The sequence below is a fragment of the Cetorhinus maximus genome, chromosome 4, assembly GCF_964194155.1.
Source record: "Cetorhinus maximus chromosome 4, sCetMax3.hap1.1, whole genome shotgun sequence".
Taxonomy (NCBI): Eukaryota; Metazoa; Chordata; class Chondrichthyes; order Lamniformes; family Cetorhinidae; genus Cetorhinus; species Cetorhinus maximus.
Genome location: NC_135882.1, coordinates 76541328 through 76557393, shown reverse-complemented (window position 1 = coordinate 76557393; position 16066 = coordinate 76541328). Strand labels below are relative to the sequence as shown.

Genomic DNA, 16066 nt, shown 5'->3' with positions numbered 1-16066 from the left:
TGTAACAAGACAGATAAATTGATAACACAAATAGAAATAAATGGTTATGGTTTGATAGCCACTACAGAGAAGTGGTTGCAAGTGACCAAGGCTGGGAACTGAATATTCAACGGTATTTGACATTTCAAAAGAAGAAGAAGAAAGTTAAAGGAGGTGGAGTAGATCTGTTAATAAATGATGGGATCAGCATTGAGAAATGATCTTGGCTTGGCACACCCAGGTGTAGAATCAGTTTAGGTGGAGATGAGAAATAGCATGGGTGGAAGTAGTTTATAGGCCCTGTAACAGTAGCTAGACTGGAGGACAGTATAAGTTAAGAAATAATGGGAGCTTATAAAGAAAGACACTGCAATAATTGTGGATGATTTTAATCTTCCTATTGATTGGGTGATCAAATTGAAAATGGTAGCCTTGAGGATGAGTTCATAGAATGTATTTGGGGACAGTTTCTGAGAACAATACATTCTTCAATAAACCAGGGAACAGGGCTAGTTTAGACCTGGTAACGTGTAATGAGACAGGATTAACTGATAACCTCAGTGAAGGATGTGCTAGGCAAGAGTGATCATAACATGGCAGAAGTTCATGTTCAGTTTGAGGGTGAGAAACCTGGGTCTGAAACAATGTCTTAAACTTAAATAAAGGCAACTACAAAGGTATGAAGACAGAGTTGGCTGAAGGGGAATGGAAAAATAGGTTAAAAGTTAAGATGGTAGATAAGCAATGGCAGACATTGAAGGAGATATTTCATAACTGTCAACAAAGATATATTCCATTGAGAAGATTCTATGAAAAAGATGCATCATCCATGGCTAACTAAGGATGTTAAGGATGGTATCAAACTGAAAGAAAAGGGATACAATGCTGCTAAGATTAGTGGTAAGCCAGAAGATTGGGAAAATTTTAGAAACCAGCAAAGCATACCTAAAAAAAAGGGAGAAATTAGAATATGGGTGGAAACTAGAAAGAAATATATAGAAAGAAGTGAGGGCTTCTACAAGAATATAAAAAGGAAAGGCAACTAAAATAAACATTAGTCCCATCAGTTTATCTAGTACTTTCTTTCTTGAGGTAGTGACTGTTCTATGTTCTTCCCTGTGTCTCTCAATTTTCTACTATTTTTGGGGCTTTTTTGTGTCTTCTACCATAAGACAAATACAAAACACTTGTTCAAAGTCTCTGCCATTTCCTTGTTCCCATTATTAATACCCTAGTCTCATCCTTTAAAAGGACTTGACAGGTAGATGCTGAGAAAAATTACTCCTGACTGGGGAATCTAGAATATGTCTAGAACATCACAGTCTCAGAATACAGGCTCATCCATTTAAGAATGAGATGAGAAGAAATTTCTTCTTCAATGGGTTGCAAGTCTTTGGAATTCTCTACCACAGAGCTGCAGATGTTCATTAGTTGAGTTTATTTAAGGCAGAGGTAATTAGATTTTTGACTACTAAGAGAATTAATGGATAGGGGGATTAAGGTGGGAAGTAGAGTTGAGATAGGAGCTCAGCCATGATCTTGTTAAATGGTGGAGCTGCCTCAAGGGCCAAATGGCATACTTCTACACTTAATTCTTATGTTTTTATGATATGTTCTCTACCCTCCTTAAATCTTAGCCCGGACAAAACACTGCTGCTTGCGTTCTATCCCACACCCAATATGGCTCATCCATCACTCCTTTTCACTCTCCCCATAATTGGCTTCCTGCAGCATATTGCTATGGTCAGTTTGTCTATCTATCCTGCAGTCCTTATTCTCACCACAGATAGCAAATACCTCGTACCTGTTGGTCAAAGTCAAGGCTCCTCCATCACAACATCCTGGATCGCACAAGTGTCTGACTTGCAGTCACATCCTCCTGTCCTGACCAATGGCTAACTCTGAAATTGTACTGAACTCAAGGGATGTGACTGCTTCCTGGAACAAAGTGTTCAGGTAACTTTCCCCTTCCCTGATATCCTGCAATGTTTGTAGGTTGGACAGCAGTTAAATAGCTCTGTCCTCTGTCTACAAGCTTCAGAGAGTAACTGCAGATATAATGTCTGGGATCACAATGCTCTCCACAAACTCTCACCCACTGCCGTTATGGCACACAATTTGCCCTGTCATGTCTACCTAACTTAATATATTTGAAATATCTTTTTCAACTGAATCACTTATTTTAGTCTTAGTAATTGGTTTACCTTGTTTAAGTCACTAATTTAAAGTAATAGCAAATTTCCTAGCTTAACTACAAAGAACATTCACCAGTTACTGAAGATTTAAAAAAATGAAGCATCTCCTTCCCCTCTGCATTCCCACTTTCATCAAATTCCCAACTTCAGTACTCATTTACAATCACTCTACTCCACACACTGGGCAGGATTTTACGACAGCGGGATTTTATGTTCCCGCTGTCATCAATGGGATTTATAACGGCCCGCTGCATTTTACGGCCCCGTGCCAGCCGAAACAGGGCCATAAAATTCTGCCCACTGTGTAGTAGCAAATACTGGTTACTTATATAGGGCTGACCTCCATGGGAGATTGGAAGGTCATCCAGGATAGCATTGGAATGTTGAAGTCCAGAGGTGACAAAAGAATAGATGAGGGTTTCAACAGCAGAAGGGCTGGTGTGGGGGCAGAGACAGATGATGCTATGGAGGTGGAAGCAGATGGTACAAGTGATGGAAAATATGGGGTTGCAAACTTGACTCTGGGTCAAGTGGGATTGTGAACAGTCTGCTTCAACCAGAGACATTAGCAGGAAGGGGGACTGAATCAATAGTCAGTCTCTGGCTTCTCGCTCTCCTTGATGGCTTCTTTTGCTTTTAACTAGCGAGGAAGAGAAATCAAATATGCACTTTTCCTTGTTGAATCATGCAGACAGATGTTCACATGACTTCAAAGATAATAGTAAACTTTTCTAGAAGCTGACTCCAAGGTGATATTTCGGGAAGCTGCCAAACTTCAATATGTATAGCAAACAGAAATGTGCAAAAAAAGCTCAAAAGTACAATACCAAACCATTTTCCATCAAATAGATGTTTGAAAAATTCAAATATCTAAGCCCTTCTGAAATCTATAAACAAAGTAAGTAGGTAAACAAGGATCGAAAATGCTGGAAACATTCAGCTAGCCTGTAAGGTAAATAAGGATGCAATTTTAAGGTAATTACATGCTAATGAGACCTGTAAGAATTATATCAATTTGACTGAGTTATTTACATTTAGGTGAATCAGCTTTAACTCAAAGAACCAAGAAAAAAGACAAAAAAACTCTTGAATAAAACATGTCATTTTGTCATAGATCAGACACCCCATCAATAACTGCACACTGATTTGCCCTATGTTGCTTACCACACAAAGTCCTCTGCTTCACCAATCTCTGGGCAGTCTCAGATAGCCCATTGTCTTCCAGCTAGTAACCAGATCCTTCATTTTTTTTTATGTCCTTCAGGCAAGATATGAGGGTTACCAAACATTTCAGCCTTTGGACCTGCCTTCAGACCATCACTTCACAAATGACCAATTTAGGTATGTTTTGTTTTTCTGCCGCATTTTCATACCGCCTAAAATACTACTGCAGCGTCCATTCAAGTTGCGTCTTCGGACTCCACTATCTAGACTAATTTATTCTTTCATGGGATGTGAACGTCACTGGCCATGGCAGTATTTGTTGCTCATCCATAATTACCCTTGAACTGAGTCACTTGCTCTGCCCTTTAGAGGGCATTTAAGAGGCAACCACATTGCTGTGGGTCTGAAGTCACATGAAGGCCAGGCAGGGTAAGGATGGATAAGGATTCCCTAAAGGACCTTCGTGAGCCAGGTGGATTTTTATAACATGGTCACTGTTACTGAGACGAGCTTTCAATTCCAGATTTATTAATTAAATTGAAATTCCACCAGCTGCCATGGTGGGATTTGAACGTACTTCCTCAGAGCCTGGGCATCTGGAGTACTAGTCGAATGACATTACCACTATGCCACTGTCTCCCCAACTTCAATGCTTTCAATTCCAATCTAGCCTCTGTTATTCACAGATCGCATCTCACTCCAAGTGCACTACTCTGCCAACTCTCCCTCTTACCAGGACTGAGACTCATGTCCCTCCTGAACTTGCCCACGGTTTCCGAAAACACCATATTAAGCATCTTCTAAGGAGCCCACCATGTCTCTCCCAAATCATCTCCTCTCAGTGGAGATCGAACACAGTTTACTCATCAGAGATATACCTCTCAACTTCCTTCCCATGCTCTCTACTCCCATAAGATTTTTCTAGAAGACTCTTAACTGTTGGCCTACTCAATTCCTATCAGCAACCTCACCATGGATGATCCTATAAAATGGTCATGGGCCATATTAAAACTTACTCCAGGTATGACAATTTCCAACTGACTGAAGTCTCTACTTGGAAGCAACACGAACGTCAGTGGTTGCTTCCACCTATTTTCTGGCAAAACCTTTGTTGAGAGTATATCACCCTTGTTCAAAACACCTCACCTCTCTTCCGAAGTATCAGATAAGTCAACTTTCGTGCATTTATCGTAAGAAATGCGATTTACTAAGTCTCACTTTCAATCTCACGACAGAGCTTGGAAATATCAGGATTTTTCATAGGCAGTTTTGCAAATATGCCCTTCAGAGGCTATGTCCTGCTCCTTCCCTGAAACAATGATAAGGAGGCAGCTCACTGATTATTAATAAGATGGGCGGTTCGAACACTGCCCAATAGGAGAGGAGTGGAAGGTTTTGTTGCATCAATCATTGAACATGGGTCAATGGTGGTGTTAGATTGCTGGTCTTATCATGCAGTGCTGAGGAGAGGCGCGAGCAGAGCTGTTGGTGGTAGCAAGAACAGGAGACACTATCCAGAAGGATGGGCCAAGCTTCTATGTCACTTGGCTCTACCAATGCCAATCAGCCCAGCGGCCGCTGATGATACCAAGCAGGTTTGTCAGACATGAAGACCCGAGTCAAAATTTTCTCCTGCTTAATATTGTCAAAATAGGAGACATCCTTTTTGGTTCCTGCCTCCACTTAAAACACTAATTCCTGATATCACAGCCTCAAGGTTTAAATTCTTTAACTGTCTCCCAACAGCCTCCTTTCCACACTCCTCCACGAGCTTCAATGAAGACTGCATCCCACATACCCTCCCATCAACCATCTTCTCCAAGCTCTACTGGTTCTTTGCCACACCCAACCACCCCCTGCCCAAACATCACCACCACCCGCCCCCTGCAAAAGGATTGACAAATTGTTGGCCTAATTTTCAAATTCCCACTTGACCCTCCACTACTCTAACACCAAGCTTCTTACTATTTTTCACTTCTTGATTCTGATATTGATGGTCTCTTACTTAGCCACGACAGTCCTACTCTCTCTGCTTAACAAAAGCTCCCTAAAAACACTTTTCCTCTATTGTACCTTTCATTTCCCAACCTACACTTTATTTTTAAACTTTCCCTACCTGCTTAGCATCTGCTGTTTTGCAACTCTTCAACGTGAAGCCCTTTGAGATGTGTCCCTACGTAAGGAATACTGTAGATTTGTAAATTATGCTCTACTGGTAGTAAAAGGAGCAGCATAACTGTACTGTTTACTAAGTATACATTAATCTACATGATCATTGCCATTTGTTATTGTAAATTATTTCAAGATATTGCAAATGTAAATAATAATTGATACTGCCTACTGAAATGGACAGTTGAAATTGTTACATTTTATGGGTATTTTATACACATACACATATATAGATACACAAGAAAGAGATGGTCATTTACTAGGCAATCATTTTCTTATCCACATCCTTCAGCCCCTATCTCTCTCGAATTCACTCCATTCACACTAATTTATCCTTTCGGGTCTTCTTCTATTTTATCAAAATGACTGATTGGTGCTCCTCTGAACATCCACATCTAGTTTTCTCTAAGCACCAAATACACCATCTTGTAAACTCCTTCCTACATGTTCACAATGTTGAAAACAAAGCTCAAAATATCACCTGTTTAAACTTCTTTGCCAACATCTCAAAACTGTGGAATCCCTTACCTCCCTCAGTGCTTCTTTCCTTCTACAAAACTCAAGCCTTTAAAAAGCTTGGTGTCATCTATCTACTCACTGCCAATTCACCTGGTCTTCTCTTTTGCTTTTTCTAGTCTTGGAACCTGTAGCCTGGACCTTGGCCTTGATTTCTCAATGATAAAAATAAACAAGGGTGGCTTATTCTGATGCAATAAAAGTGAAATTTCTCTGGTGAACACCAACAACCGTTCTCATCATGAGAATTAATTTCAAACTCACCAGGAGCACAAGAATATTGCAGTAAGTAGCAATAAACTCAAGAAGTAAATTAAAGGTACATCCTCTGGATCGTTTATGACAATTTCTCCTTTAATTAATAGGAATTCACTCCTTGTATGAAGAGATATGAAATGCTACCCGCTAATGGAACGGGGGTGGGATGAGGACTTCCACTGCTGCAGCCTGAAGCAAAAGTTACATAGTTCAATTAGACCACAATTAAAGTCAATGGCTATTGAGGATCCCCGAAAATGTAACTTTACTAAAGTGGAATGAGTTACAGGACTCATACTTGAGAGAAGAATACTGTAACTAGTGATGTATCCGTTTTTTTGCCCAAATATTTAGATTTATGATATCTTCAGTGATGGCTTGGGATGATATCAACTCCAGACCCTCTGAGCCAAGGATATATGGCACAGAAACAGGCCATTCCACCAATCAGTCCATGCCAGAGTTTATGCTCCATCCGAGCATCCTCCCATCTTTTCTCATCTAAATCTACCATCGTAATCATCTATTCCCTTCTCCCTCAAACATTTGCCTAGCTTCCCCTAAATGTATCTATACTATTTGCTTCAACCACTCCCTGTGATGGAATGTTCCATATTCTTACCACTCTTTCTGAATTCCCTATTAGATTTCTTTGTGACTATCATATTGATGGTCTCTAGTTATGCTATTCTCATAAGAGGAAACATTCCCCCTATAGTAAAATATTTCATAATTTAAAATCTCTCTCCTAGGTATGTGTATATAACCCACACATATCTGGTATCAAAACTTCTCTGCAACCTCTCCAGTGCCTCCAAATTATTTTTATAATATAACGACCAGAACTGCACGTAGTATTCCGTATGTGTGGTCTAACCAAGTTTCAATGCAGGTTAAGCAGAACTTCACTATTTTTCAATTCTATCTCCAAGAAATAAATCCTTGTGCTTGATTTGTTCTTTTTAATATGGCCTTGCTAATCTGTGGTGGAACTTATAGTGACTCATGTATTTTTTCTTCTACCCCACCTAGTCTTGCACCTTCCAAGTAATAAGTGACATGCCTATACTTCCTAAGAAAATGTACTACTTCACATTTGTGTGTGTAACTTAATTTACTAATTATTTTCCTATTCTGCAAGTTTATTAAGTCCTCCTGTAATTTGTTGCAGTCCTCCTCAGTATTGACTATCCTTCCCTCAATTTGGTGTCATTGCAAATTTAGAAATTGTGTTTTTGATTCCAAAGTCCAAATTGTTAAGTAAATTGTGAACAGCAGTGGTCCCACTACTGGTCCTTGTGGAACAGTGCTTTCCACCTTCTACCACTCTGAATAACTCCTCTTTGCTTTCTGTCTTGAAGCCAGCTAAGCAATCTACTTTGCCACTCTTCTCCTGGTTCCACATTCTCTGACCTTATGCATTAGGCTTTATGGGGTACCTTGTCAAAGGCCTTTTGAAAATCCAGATAAATTACAACTATAAGTGAACTGTAGCCTTACACAGATGAGCTTCAAGGGTTTCAGCTATACTGCTGAAATTGTTTCACTTAGTTCCCTCTTGTATGTACTCTCTGCATCTCTAATAATTTCAAATTCATAAAAATGAGCTCAAGGTCAGTGTGTATGTTCATTATGAACAAAGCATCCAATACTGGGAACTACAACCATTATGTTTTGGCCACTATAACTTGATTAGGAACAGTGATCACAACACATCATTTGTATCTTACATCAATCATTTTATAACTAGATTCATTGTGCGCATTAAGCAACTTACCTTGCTCTTTTATTTGACGGATTCGTTTCACAGTTTCTTTTAAGATTGCACATTTGTCTGGTTTTACATTGAAGTTGTCAATGTCATTAAAATTAGCAAATATCAGCTCAGCAAGTTCTTCAATATATTTATTCTCTTGCTCTCGATGACGTTTCTCAGTGCTACGTTTAGGGCTGTTGAAAGACAAAAGCATCAATGCTAAGTGCCAGAAATACAGAAGAAATTTTTTTCTGCATTGGTTTTGTTATATGTCAGCAGTTAAACTGGTGGTCTTATTGCAATTCCATCAAAAAAATACATACAAGATTTTGTCAAAGGGATAACTACACATTCGCAGAGCAGATGAATATTTTACCCAATTTAAAGTAGCAAATTGGGAATAAAATTAATGTATTCTGTTTTTCCCGATTAATGATACCATTTTCATGACAGCAAAATGATCATAAAATTGTTTTCTAAGAGTCTGAAGAAGCAGACATTGCTCTGCAACACAAGCACGTCCAGCAATGGCCAAGAAAAAGAATATGATATGAGGTGAACTGCCTAAATATTTTTTTTCGGCTCAAACTATTACAGGAAAAGGTGTAGGCCATAGAGCCTCTCAAGCCTGTTTTGTCATTCAATTTGATCAGATCTGATATGTACCTCAACTTTACTTACCCACCATTGATTCATATCCCTTGATGCCCTTCCCTGATAAAAAAGCTGTTGATCACAGCCTTGAAAATTTCAACTGGCTCAACATCAACCGCCTTTCTTGAATCTAAAGAGGATTACTTTTATTCCCACTTTCTGTCCCCTACTTACTTACATACGAATTAGGAGCAGGAATAGGCCATTCAGCCCCTCAAGCCTGCTCTGTAATTCAATAAGATCATGGCTGATCTGATTGTAACCTCAACCCCACATTCCTGCCTACCCCGATAACCTTTCACCCCCCTGTTACTCAAGAATCTATTGAGCTCTGCCTTAAAAACATTCAAAGACTCTGTTTCCACTGCCTTTTGAGGAACAGTGTTCCAAAGACTCACTATCCTCAGAAAAAAATTCTCCTTAACTCCATCTTAAACGAATGACACCTTATTTTGAAACAGTGACCCCTAGTTCTAGATTCTCCCACAGGAGGAAACATCCTTTCCACATCCACCCTGACAAGACCCCTCAAGAGCTTATATGTTTCAATCAAGTCGCCTCTCACTCTTCTAAACTCCAGTGGATACAAGCCTAATCTGTCCAATCTTTCCTCATAAGACACCCCACCCATTCCTGGTGTTAGTCTAGTAAACCTTCTCTGAACTGCTTCTAATGCATTTGCATCTTTCCTTAAATAAGGAGACCAGTAGTGTACACAAGTACACAATACTCCAGATGGTCTTGCCAATGCCCTGTACAACTGAAGCATAATCTCCCTACTTTTGTTGTCAATTCCCTCACAATAAATGATATCATTCTATTAGCCTAATTACCTGCCGTACCTGCAAGCTAACCTTCTGCAACTCATGCACTAGGGCACACAGATCCCGCTGAATCTCAGAGCTCTACAATCTCTCATTATTTAGATAGTAAGCTTCTTTTTTATTCTTGCTGCTAAAATGGACAATTTCATATTTGCCCACATTAGACTCCATTTTGCCAGACTTTTGCTCACTCACATAACCTTTGTCCCTTTGTGGCCTCCTCATGTCTTCCTCACAATTTACTTTCCCACCTCTCTTTGTGTCATCAGCAAATTTAGCAACCATTCCTTCAGTGCCTTTATCCAAGTCATTTATGCAAATTGTAAAAGGTTGAGGCTCCAGCACTCATCCCTGTGGCACACCACTTGTCATATCCTGCCAACCAGAAAATGACCCATTTATGTCAACTCTCTGCTTCTGTTAGCTAGGCCAATCTTCTATCCAGGCCAATATGTTATTCCCTGTACCATGAGCTTTTATTTTTTGCAATAACCTTTGATATGGCACTTTATCAAATGCCTTCTGGAAATCTAAGTACAGTACATACAACAGTTCCCCATCATCCACAGCACATGTGACTCCTTCAAAGAACTCCAATAAATTGGTTAACATGATTTCCCTTTCACAAAACTTTATTGACTCTGCCTGATTGCCTTGAATTTTTTTGAAGTGTCTTGCTATAACATCTTTAATAATAGCTTCTAACATTTTCTCTATGACAGATGTTAGGCTAACTGGCCTGTAGTTTCCTGCTTTCTGTCTCCCTCCCTTTTTGAATAAAGGAGTTACATTTGCTACTTTCCAATCTAATGAAATGTTCCCCAAATCTAGGGAATTTTGAAAAATTAATACCAATACATCAACTATCTCACTAGCTACTTCTTTCAATACCTTAGGGTAAAGTCCATCCAGACCTGAGGATTTGTCAACCTGCAGCTCCAACAATTTGCTCAATACCACTTCCCTGGTTATTGTGATTTCCCCCCCAAGTTCCTCTCTCCCTTCCAATTCCTGATTACAGCTATTTCTGGTATGTTACTTGCGTCCTCCATAGTGAAGACTGAAGCAAATACCTGTTTAATTCATTTGCAATCTCCCTACTTTCCATTATCAGTTCCCCAGATGCAATGTCTATAGGACCAACGCTCACTTTGTTAACTCTTTTCTTATTTAAATATCTACATAAACTCTTGCTATCGATCTTTATATTACTAGCTAGCTTTCTCTCGTACTCGAATTTTTTCCTTATTAATCCTTTTATCATTCTTTGACATTCTTTATATTCTTTCCAATCTTCTGACCTGCCACCTACCTTTGCGTAATTATATGCTTTTTTGCACTAGTTTGGTACTATCTTTAAATTTTTTAGTCAACCACAGATGGTGAGCCCTCTCCTTGGGATTTTTCTTTCCCATTGGAATGTATATATATTGTGTATTCTGAAATATCCCTTTGAATGTCTGCCAATGAATCTTTATTGACCTATCCTTTAACCTCATTTACCAGTTCACTTCAGCTAGCTCCACTTTCATGCCCTCATAATTGCCGTTATTTAAGTTTAAAATACTGGCCCTTAGACGTCCTTGTATCTCCCTCAAAATGAATGTAAAATTCAAACATATTATGATCGCTGCTACCTAGCGGTGCCTTCACTACAATGTTATCAATTAATCCCATCTCTTTGCTCAATACCAGGTCTAGTATAGCCTGCTGTCTGGCTGACTCCAGAACATGCTGTTCTACGAAACCATCCTGAAAACATTCTATGAACTCATCTATGCTACCTTTGCCCATCTGATTTTTCCAGTCTAATATGTAGATTAAAATCCCCCATAATTATTATTATTTTTGTAGCAATGTGGAACTTGCTGCCCATTAATTGTATCCATGCCATATTTGTCTGAATTCATCTGGTAGCAAGTTCCACATTCTCATAATTCTGATAAAGAAGTTTTCCCTTAATTCCCTATTAGATTTATTAGCGACTCTTATATTTATGAACCTTAGTTTTGGACCCAACCCCACAAGTGAAAGCATTTTTTCTATATTTATCCTATGAACCCCTTCATAATTTTCAAGGTCTCTACCAGGTCACCTCTCAAGCCTTTTCTTTTCTAGGGAAAATAACCCCAGCCTATTCAGTCTTTCCGAATACCATCTTGATTCTGATATCATTCATGTAAATCTTTTTTGAATTTTCTCAAATATTTCTATATTTTTTGTAACAAGAACATGGACAGACCTCTGTCTGGTGTAACCAAGGTTCTATACATGTTAAATGTAATTTCTCTGCTTCTGAATCGAGAGAATGTTGGTAAATTATGGCAAACGCATCTGCAAGTTTCCCACCCATTTCACTTTGTTAATACCCCAGGATGGAAATCAGCTCCTGGAGATTTGTCTACCGTAAGTCCCATTATTTTCTCAACCACCTATTTTAAAAAATAAATTCAATAAGTTCCTCCCCTTGATTTATTTTTAGGTTTCCTTGTACTGGTCTAATTTTTCCCTCTTCCTCTTCTGTGAAAACAGATGGAAAAGTATTAATTTAACAAGTCTTAAATTTCCATATTATCCATTATATTCTCATCTGTGCCCATCTTTAATGGATTAACATTCTCCTTGACCACAATTTTTTTCTTAATGTATAAAATTTTACTGTTAACTTTGTTTTTTTTTAAAAACTTTCTGCATCCCTTTGTTGCTTTTTATAATTATCCCAGTTTGCTGGATTTCTACTTTTCCTCACATTTTTGCAAGCAGTGTTGACCATGTTTGCTTAACTGCACACATGTAGCTTTTACCTTTTGATGTTTGCACTGGCTTTGTATAACAGCAAATACTTCTTTGAATATTTCCAACTGTTTGTCATAGATTTACCTATTTTGCAGCTGAGCCCAATTTAATGTGGTCAATTTATTTCTCACCTCTTCGAAATTTGTGACTTGTTTCTCCCTCTCAATATCAAATTGTAGCATGATCATTATTTGTAAGATATTGCATTAGTTAGATTATTAACTAATTTTGATTTGTTTCTCATCACGAAATCTAGAATGGCCTTATCCCATGTTGGTTCTAAAACACTGCTCCAGAAAATGGCCCAGAATACATTCCAGAAATGAACTGTTTTTCCTGCTTGAGCTATTCTATTTCTTCTAGTCTATCTGAAACTAAAATTTATTATAACCATATTGTTTCTGCTACGTGCTTCCTTGATCTCTGCATTCATACATTTCTCCCATTACATTACTACTGTCAAGAATTCACCAAGGCTCCTTAGACATCACCTTCCAAACCCATGACCGCTACCATCTAGAAGGACAAGGACAGCAGATAGATGGGAACACCACCACTTGGAGGTTCCCCTCCAAGTCACTCATCATCCTGACTTGGAAATACATCACCGTTCCTTCACTGTCTCTGTGTCAAAATCCTGGAAGTCCCTTCCTAACGGCACTGTGGACATACCTACACCACATGGACTGCAGAGGTTCAAGGAGGCAGCTCACCACCACCTTCTCAAGGGCAACTAGGGATGGGCAATAAACACTGGCCCAGCCAGTGAAGCCCACATCCCATGAATGAATTTTTAAAAAAGGAGATCCGGAAACAACTTTCACCAGTCTTGTATCCTTTACTGTTCTGTACATCTACACTTACCGTTTCTACTGCTTATTCACCCTCACTGAAATCTTTTCTTTTCCATTGTTGCAATTGTGTCTTATCAATATTGCTACTCCTCTTGCTTTCCCAATTTTCTGTCCATTCTAAGAACCTATAGCTTGGAATATTTAGCTTCTAACCATGCGCAGCTTGTAGTCAAGTCTCTCTAATGGCCACATTTTCATATCCCATGAGTTGAATTTGCGCTTCTAACCCATTTAATTTCTTATGCTACTTGCATTCATGGACATAAATCTTACCTAGGTACTGTCCCCCACCCAGCCCATATGTCCTAATGGTATATTTCTCACATGTTTTAAGCTATCATACTTTAGTTGCTGATGCTTTAAACATTGCTATACAAGCAATTTAACAGCCTGGATTCTGAAGTGATAATGATGGCAAAACTGTTCACCACCATTATGCCATTGAAACAGAGCACAGAAGGCCAGAAGATGCCATTATTAAAACTACGCTCCTCCATGGGGTTCACTGGTGAGGTTCCCACAGACTATAGTCTTCCTTGCAGTCATGAATTGATGAGAGCTTCCACTCTAACCCTGTTCAGTCTCATTCTAAAAACCCTGGGAAAAGTTACACCTTGTTAAAAGAGGTGTAACTGGATATTTAATGGCGTATTAACTTCATAATAACTGATCATTCTTACTGACCCTGAAAAGCTACATTTTATATTTATGGAATGCCAAATTTCTTCACAATAATTAAAAGTTCTACATATTTTTTAAAAACTTTTTTTTTGGAAAAATTTCTGCTTATCTTTATTTTAGCTGTGTCATACATTTAATTCACAATCTGAAAAGTTAAATTAAAAACAAAAGATTTTAAGCGCTTTTAACTTCCTAATTTGCCATGGGTGGATATTTCAATTTGATTGGTTGACTGCCAGCTTGCCGACATCGCTGCTGCTGGATGTCATGATACCCCCTTGACTTGGCACCAGATTTAAACTGATGTCAGGAAAGGGGAAATTCCTGCCACAGAAATCACTAGATCTTTAAGTGGGCAGCTATGAGGTCAGTGGCGAGTGCCCTTGCTTCATCATTGACTACTAAATCCAGGCCAATCTGTTCATTCCTCCCATTTCATTTCTGCAGCCATTTACCCAATGGTAAAATGTCACTATCAAACGGCTTTTACAATTTGGAAAAAGGGAATTCTAATTATACAGCTAGTGGAGAAACTGAGCCAAACATAACTGGAAGATTTCAAGCTACTAAGTTAGCTAATTTCAGCAAGGGTTATATTTGGCTTTAGTGCACCTGGGTTCGAGAAGGAGGCGGCATAAGAGAAGGGAAAGAGAACAAAAATTAACAGGGTTATCTGCGCCTGATTAAAATCCAGTGACCATTGCTAGAAAAATGTGTATGTAGACATAAGGACAGGATTAGACTATAGGGTGTAAATGGAATGACGAAGGAGAGAGTAAACTGGGGTGCCAACATGCATAGAAGTTCTCGTTCTAGACCTCAGATCAGACTCTCAATTCAGTGAGCTGCATACTGAATGGGATCCAAAAAAATGAAAAAGGATGGACAAGAAAAACAAAACATTTCAGGAAAATGGACATAGCAGATCACTACACATTTACTATAAGCAATGAAGAATATAGTTTTAAAGAAAAAACGTTCTGAAAGTTAAACTTGATATACTGTGACATGCCTTTGCCTTAGAAAAAACTGAAAAAGAATCCAAAATTAATTATTTCCCTTAACTGTATATCTTACCTCGGTCGTGGGTGGTCACATGGCGATTCCTTGCGCTTTCTTGAATCTAATCTGGCAGGGTCAGAGGAATTTTCACCCATCCCACTCATCTTGTGGACATATAAGCAGCTGGTGAAGTTAAGAGAGATGTTTCAATTAGCACTTTACAAAAATCGCTCAACTTTCTCAGTTATAAATACCTGACACCTGGTAGGTTTGTACAAGTTTTTATGATTACCTGTTTGGCATAATTCTACTGCTGCTTAAGATGGTAACATAGGCACACGCTTAACCAAGCACAACTTCAACTATTCCAATTGTTGGACAAGAAATACATCAATTATGTATAGGTTCCCTGGGTCAGCTCAGCTAACACAGAAAACCCTACAGAAAATACAATACTGCCAGTGATTGCTCACATACAATTTCACTCATCACTTTCTATCCCATAGATGCAATGCTGCCAGTGATTGCTCACATACAATTTCACTCATCACTTTCTATCCCATAGATGACCACATTTTCAACAGAACTATTGAGCCTCTTGGTCAATATTTAGTGCTCAGTATAAATATAGGATAAAAAAGTATTTCACTTATTCCTCACTATTCAAAAAGCAATTTAAATCTTATTAAATTTGCTGTGATTCAAATTCTCACACCCAGTAAACCAATGGATCCCCAAGATCAGTCTTCGTTTGTGTTTTAACTTATTCAAGTTCTAAACTGTTAATTCATTTGAGGTTTCATATAGAAAAATTGGAATCAGTATTAATAGCTAAGTATATTAAAACTTCACTTCATAAACACAATATAGTTTAGCCAAATTTAGATAATGGCATGCAACTAACCTGCATTAATCCTTCAGTGTGATAATAACACAATATTAGCATAACTTTAAGCACAGAGGAAAATACATGATGTATAAATGTGTATTTTGATATGACAATGTCAGTACCATAGGAAGGAAAAAAAGCAGAGACTTACCACAGCACGAGACACAAAAATTGAATTCTCTGCTTAACTGTACATCAATCCTGACCATGTTTCAATGGAAATTACCTTAGGTCAGACATAATGCAGTTGCTTTACAAGGACATAGTCAAAAATAGCAGTGGTATAAACTCAATGAGTAGAGCACAAAATATTTTCAATCGTTGACCAT

The 16066-nt window shown here is 38.5% G+C and overlaps 1 protein-coding gene across 9 annotated transcripts in view; it reads right to left on the bottom strand.

The window, feature by feature from the left end:
• ncoa2 (nuclear receptor coactivator 2) overlaps window positions 1-16066 on the bottom strand; it is a 203545-nt gene that overhangs the window by 120093 nt on the left and 67386 nt on the right. For all 9 annotated transcript variants that reach the window (XM_078540350.1, XM_078540349.1, XM_078540355.1 and 6 more), the window contains 2 exons: window positions 14924-15031; window positions 8059-8231 (listed from right to left, as the gene is read on the bottom strand). In XM_078540350.1, the coding sequence (XP_078396476.1) occupies window positions 8059-8231; window positions 14924-15012 (262 nt within the window). In that variant the 5' untranslated portion in view covers window positions 15013-15031. The remainder of the gene's footprint in view (window positions 1-8058; window positions 8232-14923; window positions 15032-16066) is intronic.